The sequence below is a fragment of the Trachypithecus francoisi genome, unplaced genomic scaffold, assembly GCF_009764315.1.
Source record: "Trachypithecus francoisi isolate TF-2019V2 unplaced genomic scaffold, Tfra_2.0 Lachesis_group11, whole genome shotgun sequence".
In the NCBI taxonomy this organism is placed as follows: Eukaryota; Metazoa; Chordata; class Mammalia; order Primates; family Cercopithecidae; genus Trachypithecus; species Trachypithecus francoisi.
Window position 1 is genome coordinate 76481024 of NW_022681456.1, and position 14407 is coordinate 76495430.

General features: G+C 48.9%; 2 protein-coding genes across 4 annotated transcripts; one reads left to right on the plus strand and one right to left on the minus strand.

Annotated features, from left to right (window-relative positions):
* Window positions 1-319: 319 nt before the first annotated feature.
* Window positions 320-10089, minus strand: EEF1AKMT3 (EEF1A lysine methyltransferase 3). Its single transcript, XM_033221482.1, has 3 exons — window positions 9668-10089; window positions 9441-9552; window positions 320-2604 (listed from the first exon to the last, which is right to left on the minus strand). The coding sequence occupies exons 1-3, from the start codon at window positions 9842-9844 to the stop codon at window positions 2213-2215; spliced, it is 681 nt and encodes a 226-aa protein (XP_033077373.1). The 5' UTR covers window positions 9845-10089; the 3' UTR covers window positions 320-2212.
* METTL1 (methyltransferase like 1) lies at window positions 10021-13901 on the plus strand. 3 transcript variants are annotated; one of them, XM_033221479.1, is made up of 7 exons: window positions 10021-10076; window positions 10453-10582; window positions 11281-11444; window positions 12541-12725; window positions 12819-12932; window positions 13096-13197; window positions 13345-13901. In XM_033221479.1, the coding sequence occupies exons 2-7, from the start codon at window positions 10473-10475 to the stop codon at window positions 13498-13500; spliced, it is 831 nt and encodes a 276-aa protein (XP_033077370.1). In that variant the 5' UTR covers window positions 10021-10076; window positions 10453-10472; the 3' UTR covers window positions 13501-13901. The 3 variants fall into 3 exon arrangements, with proteins under 3 accessions (XP_033077370.1, XP_033077371.1, XP_033077372.1); XM_033221481.1 differs by lacking the exon at window positions 10021-10076 and adding an exon at window positions 10945-11058 and having other exon boundaries at window positions 10439-10582; XM_033221480.1 differs by lacking the exons at window positions 10021-10076; window positions 13096-13197 and having other exon boundaries at window positions 10343-10582; window positions 13345-13847.
* Window positions 13902-14407: the final 506 nt, after the last annotated feature.

Below are 14407 nucleotides of genomic sequence, written 5' to 3' on the forward strand. Positions count from 1 at the left end.
CCGGGTTCACGCCATTCTCCTGCCTCAGCCTCCCGAGTAGCTGGCACTACAGGCGCCCGCCACCACACCCAGCTAACTTTTTGTATTTTTAGTAGAGACGGGGGTTCACCGTATTAGCCAGGATGGTCTCGATCTCCTGACCTCGTGATCCGCCCACCTCGGCCTCCCAAATCCCAGCTCACGCTGGGATTACAGGCGTGAGCCACCACGCGCAGCCTGAGACTACACATTTCATACGGGAATTACCCCCCACCTCCCACCCCAGGTAAAATAACAGAAACCAAGAAACAAAGTTGTCACAAAACAACAACACAAGAAATGTGGGTAACATTTTATGTTTATTTTCAATGCGCGTTTATATTCATTATCCATTTATGACTCACAACAAACTTGTGTAGTTGGTGAATGGGTTCTCGAATTTGTCCAAGGTCACCTAGAAAGGCAGGGGTGGAATCCATTTAACAAAGCGAGTAAATATTTATTGAATGAGCACGATATCTGTGTGTGCCAGGAACTGTGTTAGGCTTCTGAGGATTAGACATGAGTAAATCACAGCCCTACCCTCCAAGGTAATTTAATGGTGAGAAAATGAAAATCAAAAATGTCCATGCAAGACAAATTAAGGTCCCATAAGACGAACAAACAGTTAAAGGGTCTCAGGGAGAAAGAAATCACATTCAAGCAAGGGGCTCAGGAAAGAGGCAAAGAATAATGAAGATTTTGACAGGTGGCAATAGCCTTTCAGGCAGAGGATTATCATAAAGAGTGAGAAAGAAGTCAGGACACTTTAGTGTGGTTTTAGAGAACAAAGAGTACATCTTTTGTAATTTGGCCAGAGGTCCAATATATGTAGCAAAGGAGTAGGAAATGCAATAGGAAGGTAATTTGGTATAACATGGACACAGACTAAGTACCAAGCAGAGGAGCTTGTTCTTGCTTCTATAGGCAGTGAAAGCTAATCAGAGCTAATTTTGGAAGATCCCAAGAGTTTGCAGAATGGACTGAAGGAGAAAGCATGGAGGCAGGGAGTCCAAAGAAGGTGACTATGTGCCTAAGCAGTAAGTAAAGAGAGCCCCAACCAGAAGTACCAATGTGGGAAGAGAAAAGAGGTGAAGGCAAAACATATTAGGAACTGTGTTAGACTTCAGGGGATTACAGATTAGGAAGGAAGGACTGATGAAGCTAAAGAAAAATCAAAGATGAAAATAACTTAGTACTGAGTCCAGTGTTCTGCACAGCATGATGGTTCTGTGATCAAGGCTCTAACTCTGGAAAGCACGAAGAAACTACAGTCCAAAGGACAGCTCTGCAGCCTTAGCTTCGGAGCTAGGAGGACTTGACTCGGTTAGAGCCATGGTTCCACCAGATTCTATCTCTAAAAAGCAGGAAACAGGTGGTTTGAGGCTTCTTCCTTCTCAACTCCTGAGCAAAAGCTGAGTTCTTGCACAACAGATTTTTAAGGCTTAATTCTTTCTTCAAAAACAAAAAACAAAAACAAAAAAAAATCCTGGGCTAGCGCAGTGGCCCATACCTGTAATCCCAGCACTTTGGGAGGCAAGGCAGGTGGATCACTTGAGTCCAGGAGTTTGAGACCACCCTAGGCAACATGGTGAAACCCTTCTCTACTGAAAATACAAAAATTAGCTGGGTGTGATGGCTCATGCTTCTAGTCCCAGCTACTTGGGGAGCTGACGCAGGAAGATCATCTGGGCCTTGAGAGGTTAAGGCTGTAATGAGCTGTGATTATGTATCTGCACTCCAGCCTGGGTGACAGAGAGAGACCCTGTCTCAAAAAAAAGAAAAAAAAAATCCCATAGAATTTTTTTAAAGTCCATTCTGTATAAACAGCAACAGGAATGGAAGTGATCAGTGACAGTCTCTCTACAACCACTGCTCTCATATCCCATATACCTGCCTTGGCCCCTAAAAATCCTAGATACCTTACCATCCTCCTCTTCTGAGAACAGGAGCCAGGAACCTCCTTGGTGTTCTAACACTAGTGCTGCCAGAGCTCTGGGATTCCTGGTAAGCAGGCCCCTCACTGCACCTGCCCAAGAGTATCTGGGGTAACAAAGAGGGAAGGAAGAAAGTGAGAGAGGCCAGGGAAATCCATCCTTTTTGGTCTTCGTGTTTGTGGCTCTGGAAATATGATTTTTGAGATACCCAGTTCCTTCATTAGGGCAAGAGACTGAGAAGAACAGCAGGGGTGATGTCAAGCAGGTCTTGGTTCCCTGTGCCTGGCCCTATAGATGTTGACATTTTCATCCTCATCCCGCTGAACCAGCTCCAGTTGGAAATGCTGGGGCAGGAGGTGCTGAAAGAAGCTCTCTGTCCCGTGCTCCTCTCTCATCTTGGAGGCCAGATAGATGGTGCCATGGGGCCTGCACAGGTGTTGGAGGGTCCCCAGCAGCAGAGGGAAGGTGGGTTCCAGGTACACGATATCAGCCCCCAGCACCAGGTCATAGTCTCCAGGGAAGACATGATGGTCAATCCCCCAGGACAAGGCACGCACCTGGGCCTGGCCTCCAGCTGGCACATTGGCCTGGACGTTGCCCTGGATCTGTTCTAGGGCCAGGGGCAGGTCAGTGATGGTAACATGCCCCCCTGAGAGAGAGGAAGGAGGAAAAATGCAAGTCAGAGGGACCAACCAAGGGTTCTTGGCTCCTGCCTGGAAGGTCCAGAGACCTCAGAGCATAGAGGACAACGTCTTGACAGCCTGGAGCCCACGCTGGCTTTTAGTTGCTTCAACCTCCGTTTCACCCACTGCTATTCTTATTACCCGACATTCTACAACATCAACATTCTCTCTGAGCTAATCTTCAACCTCTCTGGCCAACACACAACAATCAGATGTCAGCAGAAGCCTGCGCAGGACTAAGCTGGAGATGGGTTCTGCACTCACCCCCACTGACACAAGCTCGCCTTAAGGGTCTGGAAAACTTCCCAGAAAATGTGACCTCAGCTGAGCCCTAAAGGACGAGTTAGTCAGGTGGAGCTTTCCAAGAAGAGAACAGTGAGTACAAAGGCCTGGGAGTGAGAGAGCATGGCATATTCAAGAAAGGCTGGATCTTAGAGGATATGGAAGGGGGAGAAAAGTGTCAAGACATGAGATAAGGGGAAAGTGATAATGACATGCTAAGGAGATTCAGGTTTGATACTGAGGGCAATAGGCTTTAAGGGCAGAAACAGGGGTGAAGATGGTCAGATTAGCATCTCAGAAATCTTCATTCATGCAGTACATATAATTTGGAGCACCTACTAAGTGCTGGGTGTATAAGGTGAGCAAGACAATAACGCAGCTTTCTTTGTTTCATTCTAGAGGTAGAGACACACTAGGTACTGCATCATAATCATGATGACTATGATAGAAAGAGAAGCAAGAAGTACTAGGAATCCATCCATTCATTCATTCATTCATTCGTATTTATTATGTGCCTATATGCCAAGTGCTGAGAACATAATGATGAACCAAGATAAGAATACCCCCTCACAGAGCTTATGGTCCAGTGGCAAGAAACAGATAACAACAGCCAAAATAAATAAAATAAGATACATTGTACATCAGATGATAATATATGCCATGGTGAAGCCCCAAGCAGGAAAGGGGGATAAGAATTGCTTGAGGGATGGGGAGAAATGCAAGTTAGAGTGGACCAACCAAGCGTTCTCAGCTCCTACCTGGAAGGTCCAGAGACCTCAGGGCATAGAGGACAAAGTCTTAGCAACTTTTAATTTTAAATTGTAATTTTAAATTGAGTGGTCAGACCAGCCTGACCAAAATGGTGAAACCCCGTCTCTACTGAAAATACAAAAAATTAGCCAGGTGTGGTGGCGGGCGCCTGTAATCCCAGCTACTTGGGAGGCTGGGGCAGGAGAATCGCTTGAACCCGGGAGGCAGAGGTTGCAGTGAGCAGGGATCATGCCATTGCACTCCAGCCTGGGCGACAAGAGCGAGACTCCGTTTCAAAAAAAAAAAAGAATGGCACGTGCTGGCATGCGTTAGGAGGAGCACACTGGCTGCTGTGATGAGAAGAGTACAGGAGGGCAAGGTCAGAAGCTAGGAGACCAGTTAGAAGGTGACGGCAATGACCCAGGTGAGAGATGATGATGGTTTAAAGCAGGGCAGTAGCAATGGCTAAGAAATGGTCAGATCCTGAATATATTTTGAAGGTAGAGTCAACAGGATTTGCCAACAGATTGGATATGAAATATCAGAGAGACAGAAAAGCTTGGGATGGGCCAGGCACGGTGGCTCACACCTGTAATCCCTTTGGATTACACTTTGGGAGGCCAATACGAGATGACTGCTTGAGTCCAGGAGTTTGAGACCAGCCTGGGCAACAGGGCAAAACCTCGTCTCTACAAAAAATACAAAAATTAGCTGGGTGTGGTGGCATATGCCTGTAGTCCCTGCTACTTGGGAGGCTGAGGTGGGAGGATCGCTTGAGCCTTGGGAGGTTGAAAGGTCAGGGCCTTAGTGAGCCATGATTGTGCCACTTTCACTCCAGCCTGGACAACAGAGCGAGACCCTGTCTCAAAAAAAAAAAAAAAAAGCTCAGGATTCTGGGTGTTTGGCCTGACCAACTAGAAGACCAAATTGCCACTCACTTAGATGAGGAAGGTTGCAGGAGGAGCAATTTGGACAGGAAGATCATGAGTTCATTTTCTGAGCACATTAAGTTTGACGTAGACATCTATATCACATCAGGCAACCACATGAAGATACTGAGTAGGCACTAGGTTATGCAAGCAAGTCTGGAGATAGAAATGGGATAGTCTTAGCGTCATGATTACCAACAGGGCTTTTTTTTTTTTTTTTTCGAGACGGAGTCTCGCTCTTGTCGCCCAGGCTGGAGTGCAGTAGAACAATCTTGGTTCACTGCCGCCTCCGCCTCCACCTCCCAAGTTTAAGCGATTCTCCGACCTCAGTCGCACAAGTAGCTGGGATTACAGGTGCCTGCCACCACGTCCAGCTAATTTTGTATTTTTAGTAGAGATGAGGTTTCACCATGTTGGTCAGGCTAGTCTCGAACTCCTGACCTCAGGCGATCCACCCATCTTAGCCTCCCAAAGTGCTGGGATTACAGGCATGAGCCATCGTGCCTGGCTTCAACAGGGCATTTAAAGGCATGACGTGATGGGCTGCTCAGGAGTGAGGTAAACAAGAAAAGGAGGGGATCAAAGGACTGCCCCTGAGCCCTGGGGCACTCACATTTTCAGTTGTGAAGATGAAAAAGAACCAACAAGAGAGCATGGAAAGGGAGTGCCTGCCAGGTAAGCAGAAACCAGAAGTGTGGTCCCCTAGAAACCAAAGGAATTGTTCCAAGGAGGAGGGAGTGTCAGCATCAAATACAAAGTCAACAAAGGTAGGCTGATAACTGACTCCTGCATTTAACAACCTGGAGTTGGAAATGAGGCTCATGACTTTAACTAAAACAAATGGATTGAAGGGGGCACAGTGGAGTGAAAATCTGATCAGAATGGTTTAAGGAAAGAATAGGAGGAGAGGAACTAGACAGTGAATATTAACTCTTTTGAGGAGTTTTTTTTTAAATGGAGCATAGAAATGGAGTGATAGCTGGAGAGAGATGTAGGATCAAGAGTTTTTTTCTGAAATAGGAGAAATCATATCATATTTATATGCATTTTATATTCCATATATTGCTATATATGGAATGATCCAAAGAAAAGGAAAAACTGAGAATGCAGGAGAAATGGGGGTGGGTGTTACTGGAACAACGTCTTTGAGTAGGCAGAAAGGTTTGGGGTCTTGTGACAAGTGGGGGGCTTGACCTGAGCTAGCATAGTGTGTTCATCCATGGTAACAAGAGAGAAGGCACTGCACACAGATGCAGGTGTAGTTACATAAGTAGATGTTGTGATAGGAATATGTGGACATTTTCAGAGAAAACAGAAGCAATCATTAGAGATAGGAAACACCCAGGCACGGTGGCTCACATTTGTAATCCCAGCACTTTGGGAGGCCAAAGCAGGTGGATCACCTGAGGTTAGGAGTTCGTCACCAGCCTGGCCAACATGGTGAAACCCCATCTCTACTAAAAATACAAAAATTAGCCAGACATGATGGTGCGTGCCTGTAATCCCAGCTACTTGGGAGGCTCAGACAGGGGAATAGCTTGAACCTGGGAGGCAGAGGTTGCAGTGAACCAAGACTGCACTACTGCACTCCAGCCTGGGCAACAGAGTGAGACTCCATCTCAAAAAATAAAATAAAATAAAGGGATAGGAAGCAAAGTCATCAGGATGGCAGAGGAGGCATTTGGAGGTTTGAGGAATAAGAAGGTAAGAAACAGTTGTTCAGGAGAGTGGCAGAAAAAGTGAACAAGAGAATGTACCAGGCTAGCTGGGAAGCACTTAGGACCCAACTAAGGTCAGTGGTAACAAAGTTAAAATTAGCCCAGTTAGCACAGTTGTGTATGTACTAGGAGGGTCTGGGTTAGCCTAGGAGTGGGAGTGCCAAGGATGCCTTCCCTTCAAAGTGATGTTTGAGCTGAGGAAGGAGGGATGCATATGCATTGAGAAAATGGTGAAAAGTTTCAGACAGAAAGTAAGCCTGGGTGAAGTCCCCAAGGAAGGGAACATCAGAGTAGGTTTGAGGAACTGATGGATGGGCAACAGGCAGCCCAAGAAAAACAAGAGAGAAAGAGGCACAGAAAGAAGGAGGCAGGACCTTGGAGGCCATGCCATAGATGTTGGTTCTATCCTGAAAGCAACATGAAGTCACTGAAAGTTTGGGGCGGGAATACACGATTACAGTTTTATTTTGAAAAGATCACTCTGACCCCTGGGTGGAAGAGCAGAGGTCTAGGAGAGGACAAGAAGTCAAAGCAGGAAGACCCATGTGGCTGTTGTAGTAGTCCAGGCAAGTGATCGTGGTGGTTTGGACTGGGGAGCTGTCAGTGGAGATGGAAAAACATGAGAAGATTTAAGAGATTTTTAGGAGATAAATTGAATAATGGACATGTAGGTGAGAAAGAAGGTTGTGTCAAAAGTGATGTCTAGGTTTCCCACTGGGTGCACGGTGGTTTGATTCACTGACATAGGGAAGGCTGAGGGAGAAATGGGTTTGGTGGGGGAAGGTCACAAGATCTAGTCGGGTATGTCACACTTTCCCAGAAGAAGCTTGAAGACTCTTGTGAAAATTCACAAGAACTAGAGATGATGAAAAGAGGAGCAGACAACTGGGGAAGTATTAAAAGCATATAACCTGGCTCAGTGCAGTGGCTCACACCTGTAATCCCAACACTTTGGGATGCTGAGGTAGCCAGATCACTTGAGGCCAGGAGTTCATGACCAGCCTGGCCAACATGGCGAAACTCCGTCTCCACTAAAAATACAAAAATTAGTGACGCATGGTGGCACATGACTATAATCCCAGCTACTCCGGAGGCTGAGGCAGGAGAATCGCTTGAACCAGGAGGTGGATGTTGTGGTGAGCCGAGATCATGCCCCTGCATTGCAGCTTGGGGGGCAGAGTGAGACTCTGCCTCAAAAAGAAAAAAAAAAGAGAGAGAGAACATTTAACTCATAGGACTGGATGATTGCTGGAATGTGAGGAGAGACAGTGAGGGACAAGATGACATCCAGCTTTCTGACTTGACAGCAAAACAGGAGGCAAAGAAGGAGAAGCCAGTCTGGGAGCAAGTGAAGCTAGGTATTCCCATCCACACCGCATGCCTTTTCTCCCCTTTTTAGCGTAACTGCCTGCATCCACCCATGCTTCATGCAAAAACTGCTGTTGGCACCCTCCACTGTTTCTGAGCCTGCTGTGTTCACACTGTTCACCTCCTCCTCACCTGACAGAGCTTTCCTTGATGGATTCCCAGGGAGTCATGGTAGACATGGACAGAGCATGTCCACAGGCTCCACGCATACCTCACCAGAGTTCTTGTTATATGACATCGTCCTGTCTCCCTCACTAGACCATAAGCTCCTTGGGGAGAGAAAATCTGTCTTACTCATTGTTGAATCCCCAATACCTAGCATGATTCTTGGTACATAGGGGACTTGAAATACATTTTGGTTGAATTAATAGAAGAATGAATGCCTGCCTCTGGAAAGACTTCCCTTTTTTTATTTTTGAGACAGAGTTTCGCTCTTGTTGCCCAGGCTAGAGTACAATTGTGCGATCTCAGCTCACTGCAACCTCCACCTCCCGGGTTCAAGCGATTCTCCTGCCTCAGCCTCCCAAGTAGCTGGGATTACAGGCATATGCCATCACACCCGGCTAATTTTGTATTTTTAGTAGAGACAGGGTTTCACCATGTTGGTCAGGCTGGTCTCAAACTCCTGACCTCAGGTGATCCACCCGCTTTGGCCTCCCAAAGTGCTGGGATTATAGGCATGAGCCACTGCACCCGGCTAGACTTCCCTTAATGTGACCTAGTTCTGTCCCTATGAACAAATACATGTTAATTTACATTCCTAGAGAGATGACATTGTAAGAATTTTTAAATGAGTGCTTTCAGTTTGAGGTTTTGTCTGCCCATTAGATTATAATTTGTGAAACTGTTTCCTCTGTAGTTTTTGGTTCTTGACAAAAGAGAAGCAAATTTTTCCTTACCTTTTCCTTTTCCAAGTCTGCAGGGTCTAATTCTACCCCCGCTTCCTACAAAACACATCCTAACCCTTGGAAACTCATAAGCTTGTTTCTCCTAGCAATAAAAAACTAAGGAATCTGAAACATATTCATAATAAAGTTATAAAGCACTCACGAAGTTTAATGTCCACAAGTCTCCCTACAGAGTACCCCCATATGTGCATCTTGACAGAAAACCATCTTCAAAGCCAAGGCGCTTTTAAGTGATAGCATTCTCCATAAAATCACAAAGAGCAACACAAGGCTGGGTGTCGTGGCTCATGCCTGTAATCCCAGGTGCTTCCCAAGGCAGTTGGATCACCTGAGGTCAGGAGTTCGAGACCAGCCTGGCCAACATGGTGAAACTTTGTCTTCTACTAAAAATACAAAAATTAGCCGGGTATGGTAGTGCAAGCCTGTAATCCCAACTACTTGGAAGGCTGAGGCATGAGAATTGCTTGAACCCGGGAGGCGGCGGTTGCAGCGAGTGGGGATAGCACCACTGCAGTCCAGTCTGGGCGACAGAGTGAGACTCCGTCTCAAAAAAATAAAAACTAAAAAAGAGAGCCACACGATAGAAACAACTCCTTCTTATAGGCCTGCCTGAGTTTTATTTCCTACCCTTCCCAATCACCCACCCTAGGTGCTTTGACAGGCAATTCCCGCTGTCTGGCATACAGAAGTAGGCGCCAAAACAAAAACAAATAAAAAAAAGTTTGTTAAAAAGAAGGGGTTGGACGGGGCCCAAAGTACTCCCCTCTCCCCCAAGGATCCACGATGTGACCATTTCTCCGCGCCCCTGGGTCCCCACTCTCTCCCGCCACAAAGCCAGCTCACGCACCCTGCAGCGCTGCCAAGATCCCCACGATGCCTGTCCCCGCACCCAGTTCGATCACCTTCTTGCCTCGGAAATCCACATTTTGACTCTCGAAATAATTGCACAGGCTCAGGGCCTACGGGAGAAAAGAGAGAGAAAGAGACAGTCGTGAGGATGGCTCCTTATGGGAGAGGCAGAGTCCGGGATCTGGACCTCCCACGGACCCTCACCCGGCGCAGCCCACTCCTCACCGCGTCCCACACGCGCGCCGCCACCCCGAGGCGGGACCCAAAGTTCTGCGTGATGGTCAGCACATGCCCACAGAAACAGAATTGGCTCTTCTCCGAGTAAGAGTCCGCAAAGAGCCCGACCTCCCGTGGGAACACCGATTCCGACTCAGATTCGGGATCTGGGCCAGGGTCCGCCATCCGGCCCGCCAAGGGAGTGCCCGGGCACCGCGGCCGGCGCTCAGATCCCGGCTTCGGAGCGGGGTAGAGGCTGGGGGCCGCGAGCCGTCTTGGTGTCCCTGTGGCACGAGCCCCCCCTCCCTGAGTTTGCCCTCCTTCCTCCAGTTCGACTTCCTGGAGGTGGAATGAGGAGCTGCCCCTCCCGCCCCGGCCCCGAGCGCACACGCAGCGAAACCCACACGGGACCACACGAGTCAGACCGGGCGGACTGGTCGGAGACCGGGAGTGAGGGGGTAGGAGCGAGGACTGATGCTACTGCAGGAGGCGAGGTCTCTAGACCCCTTTCACCTGTAGGGTACACAGGTGCCTGCAACCAGGATGGTAACCCAGACGAGGCAGAAGCAAGCTAAGAGAAAATGTTGGGTCCCTGGGCCTGGCCTCACCCTCCCAGTTGAAGGCTAACGATGCGGAGGTTCCCTCCAGCACTCGCTCCTTACAGTCCTCCCGACCCAGCCCGGCCCAGCCCGGCCCAGCCCAGCCGAATTTGCTCTTGGGTCTTTAAGGGGCGGGAACTGCCCCTAACGCGCATGGCTGCGTCATTAACCTGCGCCTCCACGTGGATTTGGTAGAGAAACCCCGGACTGGGATCATGGCAGCCGAGACTTGGAACGTGGCCGGAGCAGAGGCCCCGCCGCCCCAGAAGCGCTACTACCGGCAACGTGCTCACTCCAATCCCATGGCAGACCACACGCTGCGCTAGTGAGGAGTGGGCAGAGGGAGAGACAGGAGGGAGGGATTCTCAAAGCAGCCGGGAGAGCAGTTGTGCTGCGACTGCTGGGAGGATTTGGGATAGACCCGGGAGGATCAGATGGGTGACGTCAGTTTTAGGGGTGGGACCGGGAGATTCGACCGAGAGTGGAGTTGGCAGGTTGGGAGTGGGCGTGGCGTTCGGGCCTAAGACTGGGTAGCGGTGCTAAGTTTGGGAAGAGAAATAAATTGTTACTGAGACTGAAGTGATAGAGGCAGAATGTCGTTTCCATCTTTTGCTTTTGTTTGTTGGATTTAATCAAAAGGCAAACATATACACAATCCTGCCCGCACCTTCCCTTCCCTCCCCGCAGAGCACAAACACAAAGTAGGATCCCAGTGCATTAGGCAGCCAGTCTCGGGATAAGGGGAACTTGTGCCCCAGAAAGGGCAGTGTCACATAAACCGCCAGAAGTGGAGTTGAGCAGGTCAGCGTTTATGGGCCTCATGATGGGCCGATGATTCACACTGGGAGTTGAGGGTGGTTTCCATTATCCCTCTTAGAGGCCACAGGGCCCAGTGTTACAGAATTTTTGAGAAACCCTCCTCCCATTTACCTCCCACCCTCACCCACACACACACTTTCACAGTACCACTTCTGCAATAGTGTGACCAACCTTCTCATGCTTCTTATGTCTTCTTTCCAATAGCCCTGTGAAGCCAGAGGAGATGGACTGGTCTGAGCTATACCCAGAGTTCTTCGCTCCACTCACTCAAAATCAGAGCCACGATGACCCAAAGGATAAGAAAGAAAAGAGAGCTCAGGCCCAAGTGGAGTTTGCAGACATAGGCTGTGGCTATGGTGGCCTGTTAGGTAACACTTAGGCCCTCTTTCTGGAGTGAGAAGAGGCCTAGTAGTTTCTGCTGCCTCAGCGGCTTTTGTGGGGGGTCATAATTGGCCTTTCCCCTTTCGTCCAGACACTGGTGACATCTGCATGGAGAGGCTCCACCTTCCCTCTACTCTGGGTCTGTGACCTTTGCCCTGGAGAGTGGAGGGGGCTGCCTCAAATGCTTCTTAAAACCTGTGTTGTCCTTTATGGTGTCAATCCCTACATGAGCCATTTCACCTGCCAGGTACCGGGTCAGTGAGCTGGTCAGCACAAGCATCAGAGATTAGCCATTGTGGCCAGTGATCCTGAACTGTCTTTCTCAGGGATTCTACCATCTCCCCTCCCCTTTACCCCTCCCTCGCCAGATCTCATTCCTTCTGCCCCACTCTCCTGTTTTTTTGGGTTTCTCTTGTTTTGTCTGTATTGTCGCACCCATGCATGCCAAGCCACTCCCTATTTTTAGATCGTCCCAAACAGATAACATTCTGATAGAGAGGAAGAGCATGGTACATAGAGGCAGAAAACCTTGGTTTAAGGTCCAATTCTGCCTGGACACAGTGGCTCACACCTGTAATCCCAACATTTTGGGAGGCTGAGGCAGGTGAACCACTTGAGGCCAGGAGTTAAAGACCAGCTACTCAGGAGGCTGAGGCACAAGAATTGCATGAACTTGAGAGGCAGGGATTGCAGTGAGCCGAGATTGTGCCACTGCACTCCAGCCTGGGTGACAGAGCAAGACTCCATCTCAAATAAATAAGTTCCAGTTCTCAGTTTCCTCATCTTCACAATTTACCACAGAGTGTTACAAGGATGAAATAACACAATGTGTGAAAACACTGTGGAAACTCTATAGCAATGGCAAATATACATGTATTCTCAGCCCTCCCATTCTGGTCCTGGTGACAATTTTCATTTCTCCCACAGCCTCTTCAGCATCAAACTATCCATATATGTATCTCTGTCCTCTCTTGCCGTTCTGGACTTTGGTAGTTGCAGATTGAGGCTTCCTTTCCTGTGTTGACCCCTTTGTACTTCCTACAAGTATATGGTTGATGATTCCATTGCTATTTCTGTGTCCAGTGGAACTGTCACCGCTATTCCCAGATACATTGATTCTGGGTCTGGAGATCCGGGTGAAGGTCTCAGACTATGTACAAGACCGGATTCGGGCCCTACGCGCAGCTCCCGGAGGTGGCTTCCAGAACATCGCCTGTCTCCGCAGCAATGCCATGAAGCACCTTCCTAACTTCTTCTACAAGGGCCAGGTGGGGAGGGGCCCTGGTGGGTTAGGCTGGTAAGCAGGTGGGGGCATGGAGGCCAGGCTCTCACAACCCTTTTGGTTCGTGTCTGTCTCACAGCTGACAAAGATGTTCTTCCTCTTCCCCGACCCACATTTCAAGCGGACAAAGCACAAGTGGCGAATCATCAGTCCCACCCTGCTAGCAGAATATGCCTACGTGCTGAGAGTTGGGGTGAGTCGGGATGGGAGGGAGGATGGCGTGAGTAGCCTATCCAGGGGCCCTTCACTAAGAATTCAGTGGTGGTGCATTTAGGGACTCACACCACCACTCCCATCATCTGGCTGCTGCTGATGTTGCATGCAGCCTCCTGTCTAGGGTGATTTTGCCTATGCAGGGGCTGGTATATACCATAACCGATGTGCTGGAGCTACACGACTGGATGTGCACTCATTTTGAAGAGCACCCGCTGTTTGAGCGTGTGCCTCTGGAGGACCTGGTGAGTAGGGAATCTACAGGATATGGAGGCCCTTTCCAGAGTGGTTCTATATTTGAACTTAGCTCAGTGCCAGGAGGATGGGATGGGTGTCTAAGGGCCAAGGGCAGTCTGAACAGTGGGCACTTATTGGACCCTTCCTTCTCCCAGAGTGAAGACCCCATTGTGGGACATCTAGGCACCTCAACTGAGGAGGGGAAGAAAGTTCTACGTAATGGAGGGAAGAATTTCCCAGCCATCTTCCGAAGAATACAAGATCCCGTCCTCCAGGCAGTGACCCTCCAAACCAGCCTGCCTGGTCACTGACTGCTTACTCTACTTTAGCTGGACCTCATCTCCCAGGGACTAGAGAAAAGAGCAGGAGTCCTGAGTCTTCCCAGTTGAGACTGCTGGAGCTGAGACAGTACTCTCTCAAAGAAGGTGGGGAGCTGCCCAGGGCAGAACCCGCTGGTGTTCATGACTACCCCTGGCTCCTCTCACCTTGTCCCTCCACTGCCAACAGAAAACAAAGCAGCTGACTGAGATGGTCAAAGGACTTTGGACCATAGGGAATCTTTGGAAGGCTATGGGGTCTTGCTCTCCCTTCTCCTTGTGAGATCTCTCCTCAGCTAGAATGAGGAATGTAGTCTATCTAAACTGCTTGCTAGGCTCAATTACCACTTCTGTTTGCTTTGTGGATCCTGGGATAACATGTATATGTGTATACATGCCCATTCTGCCATTTCTCAGGAAATGGTGGAGTATGTATCATATGCCTTCTGCTATCCTCCTGTCCTCTCCCTGCGTAAGACTCGAGCTGGGGAATCTAGTCCCTAAATGTTGTCTCTGGAGAGTCCTTGGGAAGGTGTGGGGGTGGAGACCCTCTCCTTTTTCATGTTGACCTTCAATTCCAGAACTTCAGATCTGACTGACTGGCACAGAGCCTGACAGGGTTAGAGTAGGGAATGAGGGAATAAGGAGCAGAGAGGTAAACTGTAAGAGATTCTTTTATTTTAATTTTTTTTTAGAGACAGGCCCTCTGTCTGTTGACTAGGCTGGAGTGCAGTGGCACAGTCATAACTCACTGCAGCCTTGACCTCCCGGGCTCCTGTAATCCACCTCAGCCTCTCAAGTAGCTGGGACTATAGGCACGTGCCACCATGCCTGGCTAATTTTTGTATTTTTTGTAGAGACAGTTTCACTATATTGCCCAGGCTGGTCTCAGACTCCTGAG